This window comes from Aspergillus foveolatus (genome assembly GCF_047715535.1).
Source record: "Aspergillus foveolatus strain CBS 279.81 unplaced genomic scaffold BDW70scaffold_40, whole genome shotgun sequence".
Lineage (NCBI taxonomy): Eukaryota > Fungi > Ascomycota > Eurotiomycetes > Eurotiales > Aspergillaceae > Aspergillus > Aspergillus foveolatus.
The window spans coordinates 209,722-228,701 of record NW_027396104.1 but is presented as its reverse complement, the minus strand read 5'-3'; the positions used below and the strand labels follow the sequence as shown (position 1 = coordinate 228,701).

The following is an 18,980-nucleotide window of genomic DNA, read 5'->3' as shown; positions in this document are numbered from 1 at the left end:
TTTACTTGCGCGCTGGCTCTTTTTTTTTTTTTTTTTATTTAATTATGTCACGATGTGTATGACCTATTTTTCGCTGCCTGTGTTGGCTTGTTTACATTATCTACTTTGTGCTCTCCGGCTTTTGCCGAGCCGAACCGGTTCCGCCACTCTCAATCCTCATTTATGCACATATAAGGTCCTCGGACTCTTCAGTTAGATTTCATTTCTCATATGATTGGCGAAATAGCCGTTTTAGATTTCTCCAAGGTTGCTTTGGTGGCAAGCCTTAGGACAACTGTGTTCCGCATTTTCATTCTTGGGGCTGAACGGCGACTATATCTCATGCAATAGAAGAGCATACAAACTATAATTTTGTTTCCACTTTCGCCACCTATCCTAGGTAGGCGGCTTCGGTTACTTATTCATCGTCGGTTTTCGGTTTCTCTTGAGGAAAACTTGTTTTCAGAAAGACCCTTTGTATATACATTCGCCGGTTGCTCCAGCTGTGGGTCTAGCTCTACCGGACTCTATCTGTCATCGATATCGGTACAAAAAAAAGGGAAGGGTATAACTTGTAAGAGACGGGAACGAAAACGCTCTAAAAATAATTGGGTGCGAGTGAGTGTCCGCTCGGTAATAGTGAGACGGTCGGTGTGACGTAACAGACATGTGCCCATGAGAGGCGTACCAGGCTCTCGGGATGAGGATGAAGAAGCCAAGGCAATCAGCACTAGACTGCCCGTTGAGGTTTCGTAACTTCGCCCGCTGCACATATATGTTGAGGGCTTGGAATAGAAGAATCGCTAGCATCACTGTTGTGTAGGCCGACTCACGGAGAGGGACATGTCGATACGACAGTCATAAGGCGTGTCGTTTATCGCAGCGACTTGACCGGAACAAACCCGTATGGTTGGGCTCATTATTACATACGCCCCCAACTTGCGGCTTACCTGAATCAGCGCATGCTCAGAACAGCGCAAAGATTGCATTCGCCCGGCGGTTTGATGTCTTCGTGAAACCAGCAATGGTCAATAACGTCGTCGCGCGGCCTTGTTTGAGTTTTTGAGCAATGCTAATATGAAGTCGCGGGCTCCTCTCGTGTTTTGCCCTTGTCGGCCGTCGGTTGTGTCGTACCATCGTCCATGTAGAGGTTGTTTTCATAGATGTACTCAATCACCGGGTCAGGGATCAAGTAGCGTACGCTCATGTCTCGCCTGAGGAATAAGCGAATCTTGGTGCTGCTAACGTCATTTTGAATGAGTTGTTGAATGACATGGATATTCTTTTTCCACGGTTGCAATGCCGCGAGCGCCTCGTCAATATCTGTTCCGCTTCGCTCGACGATGAAAGTCTAGGCCAGTTAGCTTGCGCGAAGTTCAAGATAGATACAACAGAACATACCCCATACTGTCCAAGAATATGATCGAGATCCTTCTCACTCCATACTCCGGGCGTAGACATGGTATGGACCAAATCTGCCCCGGCCAGTAAGACGACTTGCACTCGCTTTCGAGTGCCATTTCCGGTATCAATACCTTTGCGGACAGTGTTGATTTCGTAGTCAAAATGATCCAGTACGATGGCAGTTGGCTGGTACTCCTTATGCATCGGCTCCCATGTATCCACCATCATCCAGTCTGACGTTTGGTCCACGGCTCGTTGGCACATTGCAACTCTAAAGCCCGCCGAATCAGTCCTGGATAGTAATAATGGAAGAAGTATGTTAAAGTAACTACCTGTGATTGGCACTCGCAAGACCTGCCTTGCGGTAGGCGTCTGAGACGGGCGAAAGATAACCTCCAATGATTTCGAAATCGGTGCTCAGTTTGACGTAATCAGCGGCCATTTCGAACATGCGCAGGTGCAGGAACGTAATAGGTGAGAATGAACCGCAGGCTATAAGCAGTAGCGGCGTCTTTTCCGGGTCATCCATCACACGCTTCAGGCGATATTCTGGGAAAACGTAATCCTCAACGGGGGTCGCCGGGGCGGGGGGCATCCGCTGGCCATCGTTGCCCCGTTCTTGGGTGGATTCGGTCATGATCGCGGGGTTGTGCAGCGTATCTGCGCGTAGTAACTGTAAATAGGAGCAAGAGAACGGATATTTCAGTTCAGGGGCGGCATGAAGATGAAGAAGGGAAGATGACAGTAGTTCGAACCAAGAGCGCCGACAAAAGGCTGGCTGGATGCGGGCAAGAATGGAAGGTTAGTCAGCCGTGTGGGGGAGAGTGAGAGCGAAGACTCAAAGAGGGGAAATTTTCGCCGGATCAGTGCGGGCCTGTTCCCCTTCTGGCCCTCGGAGAAGGAGAATACATCCCCTCATTCTTTCAGGACCTTACCGTTATTCTCCGTATGCTAGGCTGACCTATTGCGGCTTGGGAACTAACCGTACGAAAATGTTTCGCCTATAGGCACTGGATCACGTACTATGTTTTTTCAGCCGTATCGAAGGACCTGTTGCGGACGCAAGATAGAATCACGTGAATCCATACAAAATTCAATGTACTGGCATCGGAGCATACTCCGAGGTTCTGCTTCATCACAGGAATTCAGCGTTTAATCACCGGACTCTGGTGAGGACTATATGCCCCACATAGGATCTAGGTACGGAGCCGTCCCTTTTTATCCAGCCAGGACCGAGGTGTGGTCTACAGCCATTGACTCGGAGTCTGCTCCCATACACCTTTGACCTAGTCTTCCATGGCAGAGACAGCAAAAACACAGCGTCCGGAGTCCAGCTGCTTGAGTCCGGGACCTCAATAGCCAATCCAGATTCAATGACCGAAGGAAGCCCTAGTTTACAGCCTCTCACACCCAATGCGACGACGATAGGATTATGTGATAAGGGTTATGTGCCAGCAACAACCTCCTGCTCCGTGTAGACCCTCACGGCGAGTGACCGGACGGGGAATTCGATCCAGCACCCAGTTGCTGTCGCTCGTCAATTGCCATATGCACCTTCTGAGCGAGATGGAAAGGTTTGCTCGCCAGTCGCGCGAATGAAGCCGTTATCCATAGTGGAAAGGGAGCTGGTCCAGCGAGGCTGTTCAACACCGTCCACAACCAATCGTCCAAGCAGTAGGATATGTATTAAGCGGCAAGCTGTTTTCGGGCGGCCCTGTCTATCTGCACCGTCAATGTATTTTGGTCTTGTAAGCTTGACTGCCAGCTTCCCCTCGTTTCAGTTCAAGCTCAGTATGCCCTTCGAACATTGGCGGAGAGCAAACAGAATACTGTACCTTGCGCCGCGGCAAAACAAAGCGAGTGATTCTAGAGGACATGAGAACCTTGGGAAGCACTAGACCCGACCTTCATAGCCTACGCAAATCTTAGATATGAGTCGTGAAGGACCTCGATAGCAGATCAGCTTAGGCTGCCAAGAGCAGCAATGTGCAGTCCCCTGAATATAAGTCTGCGTGGTATCAATGTTTGGGGACGCGTGAGCAGCAGTGAAGGAGCGTTTAGCATGACAAGCACCATCAACTTGTCCTGTGACGAATGTTATGAGCGCTTGAATTATGTAGAAAAATGAGAGTAGCGATCGAGAAGAACTAGTGGCTGCACGTTGGTGGTGTGTAGCTCTCCGGACTGGGACTGCCATCGTCACCACCGCCAACGCCCAAGTGACGGGCTTCCGCTTCATCGCTTCCATCGCTTCTTCATTTCTGCAACACCTCGCAACTGCTGCGTCCCTACTCCTGCATCTCACACCTGTGTCGTCTCCATTTCTTCTTCATCTCTTGTTTGACTTTCCTTTGATATTGTCATATTCTTACAACCACCTCACGCAAGTAACTCGTTTCCTCCCGATTCGCTTTAAGCCAATCAGTCACCCCTCCTGCCCGCTCAAGCGAACAAACGGACCAGCCTCGCTCGACCAGCTCGATATCCAACCTGAGTAACGGATGGCGGGTTTGATGGGCGCTGACTGACGAGCGAGCCCTTCTGCCCTGCTCCCCGTAGCAATTAACATATGGCCAGACAAAGGCCCAACATTCACCGCCAGGACCCTCTTGAGGACTCTCGCGCACTGCCCTCGTCTGCTGGTGCCTCCGCTACTGCCGCCAGGTACATACCAGATCCTTTCTCATTTCTACCCCGCGTTGGCCTTCTTTCTTCGACGCTCTGTGTTCCGTTCATTCCCTTCCCCATCCCGGTACCCCAGCTTCGGTATCCCGCCGACGGAGTTTCGGCAAACAAGTATTGAAGACCGGCTCCTTTGGACCTCTGGAGCCACGGAGCTCTTGGAGCTTACATGTCCTCATGAAGATCGCCGTCAATTGTTTCTAACATCATTACCCCGCGATCACACTTTTTCCCTGTCTTCTCTGAACCCTTCGTCTAGTATCGTGCTTCGTGAGTGACCAGTTTCTCATGTCCTCCAGAATCACTCGCTCGGTCGCGAGACAAGCTGCAGATTCTCCCCCGTCCGCCGGTTCCGGTCCCTCTCCTACATCCCCAGCCGCTGGTTCGGCCCCGTCTCGAAAGCGAAAGGCTCCCGCACGCCGCGGTCGGTCACCGGACTCCTCGGAGCGGCCAAATAGTCATCAATCTCCCCATCGAAAGTCCAAGCGACAACGGCGTGCACCTTCGCCACGAGCGGCAAACGCCTCTGCTGCAGCTTCTCGTCGTGGTACCCGAAACCGCCCAATTATGTCACACCCTGGGTATGCTGGATCTTCTGGCGCGGAAGATATATGTTTACTGATTGGCTCTCTGTTCGCAGTCCGTCGTCACATCCGGCGGAGGAATCCTCGAAGAAGCCGGCCTCGCCCCCACAACAAAGAAGGAAATCTAGTCGCCATGGAAAATCGGCTCAAGGTAAGAGTTGCATGAGCAGGAACTTTCACCTTCCGTTGCTGCTTTTAGAATGCGTCTATTTACTGACATTCTATGCGAAGACCGTTCTTTAGCTACTCAGTCACCTCCCCCGAACCGGCAAAAGAAGCGCTCCAGAACTCGTCCAGATGTCGTTATGAAAGAGGCAGATGACGAATTAGAAGAACGGGAGAAAAGCGAGGAACATGAGCCTTCCCCGCCAAGTGACAGCAATGATGGCACGAACCCTTCCGGTCTCGACGATGAGGACGAAGAGGAAGATGATGGAGATCTTTTTCATAACAGTCTGTTTGGAGCGCGAGGCTCCCTTGGACTTCAGAGTACTCTTCGTGCCCTTAGCGGTATGATGTCGGGCATGTCATCCCGCCTACGAGATATCCTCCAAAATTTGAGAATGAAGAATGACCCGTCAGTTCAACTTATCGCCCTTCAGGAGCTTTCGGATCTGTTACTTGTATCGAACGAAGACAATCTATCTGGCCAGTTTTCTCCTGATCCTTACGTGAAGGAGCTGGTGTCTCTCATGCAACCAAATGATTTTGGGGAAGAAAATCCGGAAATAATGCTTCTTGCCTGCCGTTGCTTGGCTAACCTCATGGAGGCCTTACGCGGCTCTGTGGCCAATGTCGTTTACGGCGGCGCCGTACCGATCCTGTGCCAGAAACTGCTGGACATTCAGTTCATTGACCTGGCTGAGCAGGCTCTCAGTGTATGCCCTTTGTCCTTTTCTTTTTCTACTCTTGTGCTTCATGCTCTGTATTTCGTTGATTTTTGACAGTACGTCGCTGACCTTACGACAGACATTAGCGAAGATTTCGGTGGACTTCCCGGCGTCCATTGTACGGGAAGGAGGCTTGACAGCATGCTTAACATACCTTGACTTCTTCCCTACGAGTACCCAGCGTACCGCAGTGACAACGGCCGCCAATTGTTGCCGAAATTTGCCGCACGACTCCTTCCCCGTTGTGCGAGATGTCATGCCCATTCTCCTGAACGTTCTATCTAGCAATGATCCGAAGGTCGTTGAGCAAGGCTGCCTATGTGTTTCTCGGATAGTGGAAAGCTTTAGACACAAACCAGAGAAGCTTGAGGAGCTTATTAGCCCGGAGATGCTGAAGGCGGTCCTCCGTCTGCTTCTGCCAGGCACGACAAACCTCATCGGGCCGCACATCCATACCCAATTCCTTCGAGTTCTGGCAATTACGTCGAAAGCTAGCCCCCGGCTGTCGGTAGAACTGCTGAAAACGGACGTAGTCGACACTCTCTACCAGATCTTGACTGGAGTTTCGCCACCAGAGAACCTTGACGACCAAGTTATCAAGATGGATAGCGTACTTGTGATGCAGGCTTTGATTCACCGGCCGAAGGAGCAAGTTACCGAAACTCTGAATGTTATTTGCGAGCTTCTACCAGGTGTTCCCGAGCGTCCATACTCGCATGGCGCTGGTAATCCCGAGGTCGCTGCAGCATCGGGGTCCAAGCCATCCTCATCGAAAGGACTAGCTGAGAAGCGGCGGTCTTTGTTAATGGGCTGTAAATCTGAGCTGAGACGGTTCGCCTTGGTCTTGCTCCCCACACTCACTGATGCTTTTTCTAGCACAGTCAACCTGGAAGTACGCCAAAAGGTTCTTGTGGCGCAGCTCAAGATGTTGCAAAATCTGGATCCCGCATTGATTGAGGAGGCTCTCCAATCAGTGCAGTATGCGTCCTTCCTGGCAGCTATCTTGTCTCAGAAGGATCACCCTTCGCTAGTATCATCAGCACTTCGCTGCGCAGAGCTACTTTTCCAGCGGTTGGAGCATGTCTACCAACATCAGTTTCATCGCGAAGGCGTGATATCAGAAATTGCCGAACTTGCAAAAGAACCGTTATCTACTGAGAAGGACACGAAGCCTTCCCGCGACTCGCCAGCTGCTTCAATTATGGACACCTCAGAAGACACGCACCAGGACAAGAGCTCCAATGTGCGGCTAGCCGGTCACACTGAGACAAATCCGGATGATGAGGAGAGCCAAGATGAAGATGATCGCGACAGCGAAGACGATGATGCCAATGATTCTGAAGAGAATGATGAAGACCAGGATGAAGATAATGATGATATCTCAGATTCTGAGACTTCTTCGTCTTCTGGTCGGGGACATTCATCAAGGTTGGAAGATGCGATGCATGATTCAGTTATTCGTCATGCACGTGCTTTCATGGAGCAGTATGAATCCAGTCAGGGAGTAGAAATGCGAGAGAAGGCTTTGGAAACTCTGAACGAACTACAGGCACTTGCTGCCGAAATCGAAGCCTGCTATTCCGGCCCCGGTGATTATGGGGAGGGCCTTGACCTTTTCCGAAAACTGGCAAGCTATTTTGAAGGTGATGCGTTGGAAAGTATCACCAGTTCGGAACTCCTCAACTCCGGGATCATTAATACGTTGCTAGCTGTATTTGACGATTTTAATTGTGAGTGATTCGTCTTCTAAAGCTTGATTTTTTGCGCTAACTGGTTTTATAGCCACCCCAATGCGTGAAGCTCGCAGCGCCTTCCTTCAGGCGTTCATGGGCTCGACTATTTCCGAAAAGGCGCAAAGCCAGAGCACGGCCACGACACCCTTTGGGGTGTTGGTGAATAAACTGCAGGATCTTCTTAGCCGGACAGAGCATTTCGAGGTGATGACTGTCGGCCACAATTCACTGGAAAACACGCGCAACAACGCGGCCTACATGCTTGGAAAACAGCTCCGGCTGAAGTTGGTTGCTGATGAAGATTCCGATATACCCCGCTCCTACAGAAACATCATGGTTTCTATTCACGCCATTGCGACTTTCAAGGCTCTGGATGATTTCCTCCATCCCCGAATTGCCCTTTCTGACAGGCCGAAGACATCTCGGAGCCGTGAAACAATTTTGTCGCAGATTGCGAATGCGGCGCGTCTTAGGGACCAGTTGGCCGAAAATCACAACTCCGACGCTAGCGACCTTTCACGGCCTTCTGGTAGTAGTAGGCCCGCCAATAGATCCACTACTACTGAGTCTAAGTCCACCGCGAAGGAGAACTCTGCTGGTGGGCCGGACGTAACCCCAAGATCTAAGCGGTCTCAACCGCAGCCTGATGACAACGGCCGTGAGGATGAACCACTGGAGTGCGCTGACGAACGCCACCTGAGTGAGGACGATAATGACGACGATGTCGAAGGGGATGATGAAGAGCTTAATGCCATTGTGGACGATCTTGAGGAAGAAATGTCTGATGAGAACGTGCATGATCCGTCCGCTGTAAACATGGAGGTGGCATCTTCAGGCAAGGTTACTGCGCGCAAGGAAGACGGCACTCGGGTATCTACACCGTCGCAATCGACACCCGTGTCCAAGTCATCCTCCGGGCCCCGCCGGTCTTCATTAAATTCAGCGGGTGCTGGCTCGCTGGGCATGGCTGGCCGCCCATTTTCTTATGCTGCCGCCATGGCTTCGGCCCCATCTGACTGGCACATTCAGTTCAGTATTGACGGCCAGTCTGTTTCCAGTGACACTACGATCTACCGTGCTGTTCATCATAATCGTCGCCACCTGGACCCCAGCGGACGGAATGTGTGGTCCGCAGTTCATACGGTTACCTTTAGACGGGTACCGGGGCCGCCACCAGCAGAGCCGTCTACTATATCCGCCAGCGCATCCGGATCCAATTCACAAGATAATAGCAGCGGTATGCCGTCCTCTCTCAACCAAGATCATATCACATCCTCAATCTTGCGCCTTCTTCGTGTCCTACATGGCATGAACACAACTCTCGACGATATACTCGCGGAGACCAAAGATCTGATCGCCCTCAAGCCTGAGCCATTGGCGCAGTTCATCAACACGAAGCTCACCGCCAAACTCAATAGACAGCTGGAGGAGCCTTTAATTGTTGCAAGCAGCTGTCTGCCTGACTGGAGCGAAGACCTTGCGCGATCCTTCGCCTTTTTGTTCCCTTTCGAGACGCGGCATCTATTCCTTCAGTCTACCGCCTTTGGATATTCGCGGGCCATGATGCGATGGAACAACTCTCAGGGAGATGATAGTCGTCATGATCAGCGGCGAGATGATCGGCCAATGCTGGGTCGTTTGCAGAGACAGAAAGTACGGATCTCAAGAAGTCGTATTCTCGAGTCAGCCATGAAAGTCATGGAACTCTACGGCTCCTCTCCCAGTGTGCTTGAGGTTGAATATTTCGAAGAAGTTGGAACCGGCTTAGGTCCCACTCTTGAGTTCTATTCGACGGTCTCTAAGGAGTTCTCGAAGAAGAAACTGAAGATGTGGCGGGAAAATGATTGCGGTGATGCTGAAGAATACGCATTTGGTACCAGTGGTCTGTTCCCTGCACCGCTGAGCGAAGAACAGCTCGCGTCAGAATTTGGCAAAAAACAACTGCAGTTGTTCAAAACCCTTGGGAAATTTGTCGCTCGCTCGATGTTGGACTCGAGGATCATAGACATCTCATTCAATCCCGCCTTCTTCCGGATCGCCGACACCTCTTCCCCAGTAGCCCCTTCGCTTGGTACAGTTAAAGCAGTGGATCAAGATTTGGCCAAATCTCTGCTGTTGCTGAAACGCTTCGCCAATGCCAAAAAGGCTGTGGAGGCAAAGAACCTCCCTAAGGCCAAAAAGACGCAAGCTCTGATGGCGATTGAGGTTGATGGAGTCCATGTCGAGGACTTGAGCCTGGACTTCACACTTCCAGGATATCCTGCAATTGAACTCATCAAGAATGGCTCGAATATCCCTGTTACGATCGAAAATGTTGACTTGTATGTCGACAGAGTTGTGGACATGACCTTGGGCAGCGGCGTACAAGCACAGGTAGAAGCTTTCCGCACGGGCTTCTCCCAAGTCTTCCCGCATTCTGCTCTACAGACTTTCACGCCGAATGAACTGGCGATGTTATTTGGTAGGGCTGAGGAAGACTGGTCAATTGAGAGTAAGTCTCCATTTAGACTAGACAAGCTGATTGTACTAACGTTATCTTTAGCCCTGATGGACTCTATCAAAGCGGACCACGGCTTCAACATGGACAGTCGCAGCGTGCGCAACTTGCTACAGACGATGAGTGAACTAGACACGCAACAACGGCGTGACTTCCTTCAATTTGTTACTGGGAGCCCCAAACTGCCAATTGGAGGTAAGCTTAGACACGAAGCACGCAGCCATCTGAGGACTCCATTTACTAACCATGCTCTAGGCTTCAAGAGTCTTACGCCGATCTTCACCGTCGTCTGTCGCCCGAGCGAGCCGCCCTACCTGCCTGACGATTACCTTCCCAGTGTCATGACTTGTGTAAACTACTTGAAGTTACCCGACTACAGCAGTCTGGACGTCCTCCGGGAGCGTCTATCTGTGGCGATCAAGGAAGGACAAGGCGCATTCCACCTTTCGTAGTGGGGTTGTTGATGCTCAAGCCACCTTTCACCTGTACCCTGAATCTTTCGGCAAGTGAAACTGTGGCTACAAGGCAGACATTGCGACCCCTACATGGAGTCGAAGATACAGCAAAGAGAGAATGCAATGCCCAGGGACGAACGATGATGAATGTTATAACTGATCTCTTCTCACCTCCGAATTCGGTAAACTATGATGAACGCATGGGTGAATTTGTTTTGATTGGCGAGTTTCTTGCATTCGGGTGTCTTTTTATTCATTCTTTAACGCCTTGCTCAGTCTTAAGCTTGGGAAGGAGTCCAAAAGGGGTATCCAATAGCTATCTAGATAGAAATGCTAGTTCTTCAACCTGTATTGGTAAGTTGTGTCTTATTACGCTCTATATCTATGTCTATGTCAAGTCTATACGCAAATCTTCACAAATAGGGTATCAAAAAGGCACAGTAAGCCCTAGTTCCGGTAAACGGGCACCATCGACTAACACCCGTCAGCAACCGAACAAATGACCGAAACAAAAACAGGGGAAGCAACAACATACCTCGGCAAACTTGGGCTCAATGAACAAAGCCCTCGCCTCCGCAACAAGTACCGCCTCGTCCTCACTCGCCGTCTTCTTTGCCGGCATCATCCTCATCACTCCCTCAACCCACGCCTTCCTCCCCTCAACCTTGACTGTTTCTGCCCTCAGCACGTAAACCCTGTCCGGCAGTGCGGGCTTCCGGTAATCCACATTCAAATTCGCCGTCATCCCTGTTCCGCTCCGAAAAGACTGCGACACGCAATGTGCAAACACCTCATCAAACATGACAGATAAGAACCCGCCGTGCACGTACCCAGGGTGTCCGCACATGTCCCGGCCAGTGTGGAAGACGGTCACGGCGCGGCTTTGGCGCGGCCCGGTTGACAATATGTCTTCTGCAGATTGAGCCGGTGCGTGTCGCGATAAGAACATGTATGGCGGCGATGTGAGCTTCGTTCCGCCGGAGAGGGTTCCTGCGACGAAGTGCGATGGCCGCAAGTGGGCTGGCATTGTGAGATGGGGCCGGGTCTCTTTAAGCGTCGAGTCCTGACGGAGGAGCTGGATGATCGGGTGGGTGGTCAGGTCTGTGGTATTCCGGGTCTGTGCTGCTGTGGCTGTTTGCGTACCGGGCTGGGGCGCATGCTGGTGTTGAAAAGACGGGGGTGGGTGTGTGTTTTTGAGCGCGGAAGGTGCGGCTTCGGTTTGCGCTGCGCGAATGGGGATGTTTGGGGTCAGGATATGCTTGACTGGCGCCGGTGTCTGCCTGCGCAGAAAGCGAGCTAGGGATCGTGGAATGGTAGACATGTTTGTTGGTCGGGAGTTGTGTTTTGATGCCGAATGTGTAGTGTACTTCAACTGCACTATATGTACGGTATAGCTGTCTTGAATTGTGTTCGTCCTTTGTATCTCTCAGAACTCGACGTGGTCTAACGAAGACGGTCTGAGCTTCTTAAAACCAGCTGCACTCCCAATAAATTAGAAGAAAGCCTTTAGGTACAACAAACCAAGAAAAAAATCATTCCGAGAATCGGGATGGACATTGGCGCCAAGTGGAGCAGGCCATGTTCCCGGGCCAGATCTTGACACTTATGACGAAATCGGCTGTGCTGTACCTAGCCCTATGTGGCCGGTAGTCGCCATACCCTTTCTGTAGTTGACAAGTTATGTGCTTGAATCTGAGAATTAAATAATGCAACTGTACAAGTGCACTAGTCTGCGCTCTACAAGCCCTGACTTCTGCTGGCCCGGCCCAGACTGAAATTCAAAGAATAGGAGCGTTCTCAAATGGTCTAGTTCCTTTACTTCAGAGAGCTATATTACTATTTTCTAATCTGGTTCTGGATGCGGCGATCGCAGCGCCGAAGCACTCACGGTGAAGGTGGTGGCGATCTCGGCATGCCGATGCGGTTCATCTCGAGGCCGATGCTGCACGAGTTGCCGAGACGATCATTGCCTCCTCGGCATCCAGAACGAACATTGCCAGGGCCCCAAATTAAGGGGGAATATTTTGCTTCGTAGCATGTTATAACCAAAATGCACGTACTCTACCCGGTGTCAGGTATCTCTACGCTGCACTACGGTCAGGACGACTACATTGCCGCAAGCATGGCATTCGGTTTTGCCGATCTAGCGCTGTGATATTTAATGATTAAGAAAGAATTGAGGGTCTCGAACTGCGCAGTGCCATATAAACCATCTCTGTAATGGAACGGAACGAATAGCTCAGTGAGACTGGAAAGCCAACTAATTTTCGTACTCGGCGTGTCAATCTCGGTCATCGCACAGCTCACGCCTCACATCTTCCCTTTCCCCTCCACTCCTCTCCCCTTCTCCTTCGCATTCAAGCAATCACGATCTTCCAACTCAGTAGAAGTCGCAAATGCTACCGGGAGTGGAGAATATCTCAGGAGAAAGCAAGTCGCTCTTGCTATGATTACCGTCATCTGACATGGTCCAATTCCTCAACGAACCTACAGCAACGGTTATGCTTAGATTTCTGAATTCTGAGGTCGAATGCTATTCAATGCGCGAGAGGCTCATTCATTTTCCCCGAGGAAGACAAATGTCCGCTTCAGACGCACCGTTTGACAGGAAGCAATGGGCTCGGAGAGCTTGTAAACTGCCACTCAGAGTAGGTCACTCACCGGTGACTATGCCTTCCCGGCATCAGAGCAAGGTCAATGACATGAAAACAACGATCGAGAAAGTGATTCGCCGGTATCAAAGCACTGAACGGGGTTAGGACAGCAGCTCCGATGGGAGACTCAGCGCGACCCAGTATCGTTTACTTCCGCAAAGGACTACTGCGCAGGCTGAGCACAAGTATAAGACAAACTGTATTGCCGACAACCTAGCCGTGCTGCAAAACTGCCTAAACTCCCTTTGTTTTGCGACCAACTTACTGGGTCGATAGTTGCTGCTTTTTTTGGAAAGACACCACCGCAGATGAACTCATCGGCCTGAATAAATTATTCTCCCAGAGAATGGAGTCCCCTTTCGGCAGACGTGCACGCACTCTTTGATGTCTCTTTGACCCCTCCTCAATCCGGGTGTATGCCTGTGTCTAACCTTTCCAACCTTAGTCTCTATGTCTGCATGTTCTAGCGCTAAACTGAACGAATCGACCCTGAAGCGACCCTGCCCCAACAACCGGACCAACGATGAGGGCCTAAGACGGCACTACCGTCAGGCCGTGAGCTCCCAAAATGCGTGGAGCGAGCAAGGAATCCTGCGATCTAGGCCCCGCGGATAATGATGAAAAGAATGATAATGAAGCATGGAACTGCAGCTGATATTGAAGCAATCGGAAACTGCAAATCTTCTCGGTCCCTATATTGACGCCAGCCTAGCTTTACTGCCGCAGATGAGGAACCTCTCGACTGACCGAAGTTAATGCAAAATGATGATGATGGTATTAAGATCCTCTTGCCCCAATTGAATGCCTTTCTCCCAACCTGGGTGGCAGTAGGCCACTTAGGCGTCAGATTACGGCATCGGAACTACACCCAAATACTTACACCACCCTGTCTTTAAGCCGCTTCCTCCCACCCCCTCGATTGCCATACGACAAGCCGCCGAGGAGGACCGCTTCCATTACTATACTTGCAGTAATTCTTACAGCTCGGATGGAATTGCAATATGAATTGACCATGAGAATAAAGTGAGGGAGTGGCGGAAGTCGGCAGTCTTACGCTGATTCTGTGTTAACTCGAGACAGACACGATGAGGCTTCCTCTGCAAAGCCCTATCACTGTTCTTTTTCCTGACGAGCTAAAACGAGGATACCTTCTTGTTCTTACTTGAAAGATTCCAGTAGGGCTATACTCGCGATACTGATGCCTTGTATGTACGGAGTGGAGTAATGAATTATGATTGGCCCGCTCGTACCGGGTGGGTTTTTTACGAGCCTCCGACTTATCTCGTCCAAGTCATATACCTAATTAACTATAGTCAACGTACCTAGCTAGTCCTTCGTAGATATAAAGTCTCAATTCCTCGTTGGAACATGATTGCCTTCCTATTCTTTCTTTCCACCTGCTCAATCAGATGATACTATATACATAAACACTTCTCACATCACAGAATGCTCATCTTCACAATCCCGCTCGCAACAGCTCTAATCTACATAACCCACTCAGCCTTCTCCTTCCTCTCCAACCTCCACCTCGTCTACAAAACATGCCCCTCTCTCCCGCGCGTTTTCTTCCCTGTATCCGAAGCCAATCTACTCTATATCGCGCTCTTTGAATCCCGCTGGTTCAATCATATTCGTCGGTACTGGCTACCCACCAATATCGCGGACTACATCGCGGATGCGGTCTTCAGGGGAAGATGGGATGTCAAGGATCGACTGGCAAGAAAGTACGGTGGTGTCTACCTCTCTGTTACGCCGGGATTGATCAGTTGCCATGTGGGCGATGCGGAGGTTGTGAGCCAGGTCGTTAAGGAGAGGAAAGGGTTTGTGAAGCCTGTTAAGCATTTGGGTACGTACTACTCGGTCCGCTTTGTTCCTTCTCGTTGTGGGCTCGAGATGGGAGCGTAAGTAGATGCTTCGTGCTGATTGCTGACATGACCCGGACAGAGGCGTTCGAGATGTATGGACGTAACGTGTTTACTGTGAGTCTCGCTGCCCTTTCTGGCGACCATATCAGAAATTAACTGCTTATTCGCCGAGGTAGTCTGAAGGAAGCGAATGGGCCTATCATCATCGGTACTCAGCGGCTGCATTCAACGACAAGAACAACGGTCTCGTCTGGCAGGAGAGTGCCATCCAGGCGCAGGAGATGACGGCGTACTGGGAAAAGAAATTCAACATTTCCAATGGAAGTGATCGTTTCACAGTCCCAGATGTACGAGAGGACATCCTCAAGCTCTCGCTGAATATCATATGCAGTGCCGGTTTTGGGGTTAGGCTTCCCTATAGACCAGCGACATCAGCCGCAGCTGAGCGCGACAAGGATAGCGCGGAGGACCTATTCAGAGATGCAGCCACCCCCGCGCCAGGATACCATTTCACATTCCGCGGCGTGATGGAGTATATGAATCGATCTATGATGTCTGTCTTTATCGCAAATGGACTCCTGCCGAAGTGGATTCCGCGCATGTTAGTGCCATTCTTCAAAACAGAATTTGCGGCACATGAGGACCTGAAGAAATACTTGCATGCGTTGATCGAAGTCACCGAAAATTCTGAACATGAGAAGCATAACCTGCTGGGAAGGCTTGTTGCCGCGCGAAGAGAGGAACAAAATATACGGAACTCTGGCTCTGGCCCTGGTCTCTCCAATGCAGAGATCCTAGGTAACACATACATATTCTCGCTTGCGGGCCATGAGACAACCGCGACAACCATGCGCTTTGCGTTGCCTCTACTTGCTATCCACCAAGATGTTCAGGAAAGATTGTATGCGGAATTGGAAGAGGCTTTGCGTGATCAGCCCGCTGACCCAGCTGAGTGGGAGTATTCGACGGTCTTCCCGAGACTGGTCACTCCACTGTGTATTATGGTAAGTCCAATCTCCCTCAATATATTCCACACTCGCTAACGGACATAGCTTGAGGCCCTTCGTTTGTACCCGCCGGTTGTAAGTATTCCCAAATTGACGACAACACAAATGGCGGAAATTACCTATAAGGGTGAACGGCATTGCCTGCCCCCAAATGTGCGAGTCAATCTCAACGCCAATGCCCTCCACTACTCAGAAGCATACTGGGGCCCTGACGCGGACAGTTTCGATCCTCGTCGTTGGGACAAACGCAACGCTGACAGTTTTCTTGCAAGAAACGCCAGCGCTGGAGGGCTTTCTGGGCCAGGGCTGGAGTCGCCTAACGTTCATAAGCCTGTCCGAGGCGCATTCATTCCTTTCAGCGACGGCTTGAGAGCATGCATGGGGAGGAAGTTTGCCCAGGTGGAGTTTATTGCTACACTCGCTGTCCTCTTCCACCGATATCGAGTGACGCTGGTTAGAGTGGGACAGGAGACCGAAGAGGATGCAAGGAAACGGGTAGAGAAAGCTTTGCGCGAAAGCTCAACGTCGCTCACATTGGCACTGGGAGGTGTGGTGCCGCTAACTTTTGTGAGAAGGACGGGTGTAGCTGCGGAAGACGACGCTTAACCTTGCGTATGCCGTCCTTCCAGTGATCAGATAGCCACTCTAATCAGTTAAATCATCTTGTTTTAGAAACTCCCCGAATACAATACTCTTTAGCATCCGCGCAGTTTGGGGATTTGACATCTCCGCCGAAGCCCATCGTCGGCAAGAAAACAGGTTCGAAGGCGGTAATCCGCCAGTGACCGACATTGGTAAATGGAGGTAGTGCGTGGTATACTTCCATGGCTTGTCGAGACCGTTAGGTTTTGTTCGGAAAGTAACAGCATGGCGAGAGACGTCATCGCTAACCCCTGGCTGGGGAACGCAGTGGAAATCATGGATCCGCGCGTGCTCCGGTGGAAGAATATTTGCCGCTAGAATTTCGCTCTCAGGTCTGCCAATGGCTTCTTCTTCCAATCTCATAATGTGCAAAAAGACGGCATGGTATTGTCGAGTATCCAGAAGCCACTCTCGCCTCGGAGCTTTAAGGAGTAGCTCTAGTCCTTTCCGACGCACGCGCGGATGGCGGCATTTCCAGGCGACAGCATGCAGAGGGTAAATTAGGCCCAGGTCTAGACTGAGGGACTTGGAAAGCTCATTAGGATAGTGAGTGGGATCGGAAAGTAATGACTCAGCAATATGGCAGATTTCTTTGTAGTCTTCTAAACGGTGATCCCAATCACATTCTTTCGAGATACCGTATGTAGCAAGCCCGAATTCTGCCCCAAGACGTGAAATACAGATGACAGCTGCTGCGTCGCGCTCTTCTTTGCTCCAAGTCGACTCGCGGCGCGCGAGTAGATCATCGAAACTAGTTTTCCAGCGGCTGAATCCCTCACGAAGCCCCTCTGACGCAGCCAAAGCATCTGGAGAGGGAACTTCTCCGGACTCAACATCATGATCCAACCGTTGGAAAAGATCTGTGGATGCGGTGACCAAGTCCACAAACGCAACTCTCGCTTCCTGCAGTGTCTCAAACCGGCCTGCCAGGCGCGGGCCGCGGTTGTCGACTGCGTTAAGAATGATCCTGCTCCGCGGAAACTCGTTGAATTCCAGAGCATTCAAATTAAACAGGGTCAAAATTGGGGCGAGCTCCGTCTCAATGAAATATGCTTCATAGGATTGATAGTTCCGACCCCAAGGACCTTGGTGTCGGGCTCGACTTGTATTGCGCCAGTCTCGTACGATGTTTATCCCGCTTCGAATGTGAGTTGCAGCGGCGGCAGGGTCTCGACGAAGGAATTCAAAGCACGTGAATAGAATGCTAGCCATTACAGTAACAGAAGTAGCAAGGCTGCCGGTCGACGCCTTATCAATCGTGGAGCGGATCGCTCGGCTATACAGCTGGATAGCGGCTTGGTACGCAGGCGCATTTCCCGTATGAGCAGATGCTTCAGATTCATGCATAGAACCCAAGGCAGCTATTGCCAGGCGTATTGATGGCTCCGAAAGGCTAAGCTGGAGAACGCTCCGTCTCCAAAATGCGCTGTCTAGGAAGCCAGCGAGGCAAGATGAGGTTATGCAGAAGAAGAACTCAAGTGCTTGCGTCTCAGTAGCCGAGATTGCTGTTGTGGACACGGCCAGTTCCTGCGGCAGTCCTTCACTTGTTGTAGACGGTCGTCGAGCATAGCCGTCACACTTTCGTCCCGTGCTTAGACAGCTGAGATTATCAGCGGACCGTGATCTGCGTGTGGGTACCAGCATCTTACCGTTGGCACGATGGTTTGCCTTCATCACATTTGACTCTCCGTATCCTCGTATAGGTCAGTGTCGCCGTGATTTGACTTAAGGCCCGACGTTGACTCACTTGCAGGTGATGCATCCCGTCCGAACTTTAGGTCTACTCGCTCGAGATCTCGAGCCACGAGCGTTTTTCTCCATCTTGAAGCGTCGAGGGAGGTTTGGAAAGAGAACATCGTAAGACGCACCTCGAATTAGACTTGGTTCCTCAACGGTCACGTGTTCGCTGGTTGCACCCCTGCCAGCCTATCTAAGTCGTAATTCTTTTATTGTGTTTTAAACTAACTGATTTCTGAAGATCGAGACAATGAGAGAAGTCAGAGGGGAAATTGTTTTGGCGGGAGCTGTTCTGCACTGTAGGTATTATGCAGGAAATATATTTTCCTAAGATATCCCATACTGATATGAATATATCATGTGACCATCATGTACACCAGGTGTACACGATGAGGCCTGACTTACGCCAAGTGATATAAGCGGCCTAATATCTGACCCCTCTTCATATCGTAGTACACATGAGAGAGAAGAGATCTATCGTCAACAAGATAGAGAATCAATCGTCATATGGCATCCGATCCTTAGTAGGCTACGTCCGTGTAGTTGATACAGCTTCCTTCTGCCCTTTCCCCTCTGAGCATTCACAACACATACAACTCCCTTCTAATCTCATTTGACTTCATAATCACTTCCCATTCGATTGGAGAAAAAGCTCAATATCTGATCCAAGTATTTAGAAAAGGAAAACAATGGCTTTATTCCACTTCATTCCTGCCGTAAACCTCATCTTTGCCTTCCCCATACGGTACCCGACGCGCAAAGGCAAAATGAAGTCCAACCAGCGCATCGAACACAATAGGCAGACCTCTCAGAACACTCAGACTGGACCGTCTTTCTGTAAGCGAGTTCCT

General features: G+C 50.7%; 5 protein-coding genes across 5 annotated transcripts; 2 read left to right on the top strand and 3 right to left on the bottom strand.

Moving 5' to 3' along the window:
• Nucleotides 1-920: 920 nt before the first annotated feature.
• On the bottom strand, nucleotides 921-2,138 carry BDW70DRAFT_85130 (nicotinamide/nicotinic acid mononucleotide adenylyltransferase). Its single transcript, XM_073745027.1, has 3 exons — nucleotides 1,716-2,138; nucleotides 1,381-1,654; nucleotides 921-1,330 (listed from the first exon to the last, which is right to left on the bottom strand). Exons 1-3 carry the CDS (start codon nucleotides 2,018-2,020, stop codon nucleotides 1,052-1,054), a joined length of 858 nt encoding a protein of 285 aa, XP_073594169.1. The 5' UTR covers nucleotides 2,021-2,138; the 3' UTR covers nucleotides 921-1,051.
• A 1,769-nt stretch (nucleotides 2,139-3,907) lies between these two features.
• On the top strand, nucleotides 3,908-10,605 carry BDW70DRAFT_85117 (HECT-type E3 ubiquitin transferase UFD4). The gene is made up of 8 exons (XM_073745026.1): nucleotides 3,908-4,047; nucleotides 4,325-4,646; nucleotides 4,706-4,800; nucleotides 4,881-5,527; nucleotides 5,619-7,269; nucleotides 7,322-9,763; nucleotides 9,815-9,964; nucleotides 10,025-10,605. Exons 2-8 carry the CDS (start codon nucleotides 4,354-4,356, stop codon nucleotides 10,219-10,221), a joined length of 5,475 nt encoding a protein of 1,824 aa, XP_073594168.1. The 5' UTR covers nucleotides 3,908-4,047; nucleotides 4,325-4,353; the 3' UTR covers nucleotides 10,222-10,605.
• On the bottom strand, nucleotides 10,447-11,545 carry BDW70DRAFT_169592 (PaaI family thioesterase; the record flags this gene model as incomplete). Its single annotated transcript, XM_073742721.1, has 2 exons — nucleotides 10,447-10,698; nucleotides 10,760-11,545. The coding sequence occupies 2 exons, from the start codon at nucleotides 11,543-11,545 to the stop codon at nucleotides 10,672-10,674; spliced, it is 813 nt and encodes a 270-aa protein (XP_073594167.1). The 3' UTR covers nucleotides 10,447-10,671.
• Nucleotides 11,546-14,324: 2,779 nt separating this feature from the next.
• Nucleotides 14,325-16,356, top strand: BDW70DRAFT_161809 (cytochrome P450; the record flags this gene model as incomplete). The annotated part of the gene is made up of 4 exons (XM_073741033.1): nucleotides 14,325-14,724; nucleotides 14,823-14,857; nucleotides 14,920-15,747; nucleotides 15,796-16,356. 4 exons carry the CDS (start codon nucleotides 14,325-14,327, stop codon nucleotides 16,354-16,356), a joined length of 1,824 nt encoding a protein of 607 aa, XP_073594166.1.
• Nucleotides 16,357-16,395: 39 nt separating this feature from the next.
• Nucleotides 16,396-18,213, bottom strand: BDW70DRAFT_151773 (Zn(II)2Cys6 transcription factor domain-containing protein; the record flags this gene model as incomplete). The annotated part of the gene is made up of 5 exons (XM_073739345.1): nucleotides 16,396-16,441; nucleotides 16,475-16,578; nucleotides 16,615-17,992; nucleotides 18,042-18,086; nucleotides 18,140-18,213. The coding sequence occupies 5 exons, from the start codon at nucleotides 18,211-18,213 to the stop codon at nucleotides 16,396-16,398; spliced, it is 1,647 nt and encodes a 548-aa protein (XP_073594165.1).
• Between the last annotated feature and the right edge of the window lie 767 nt (nucleotides 18,214-18,980).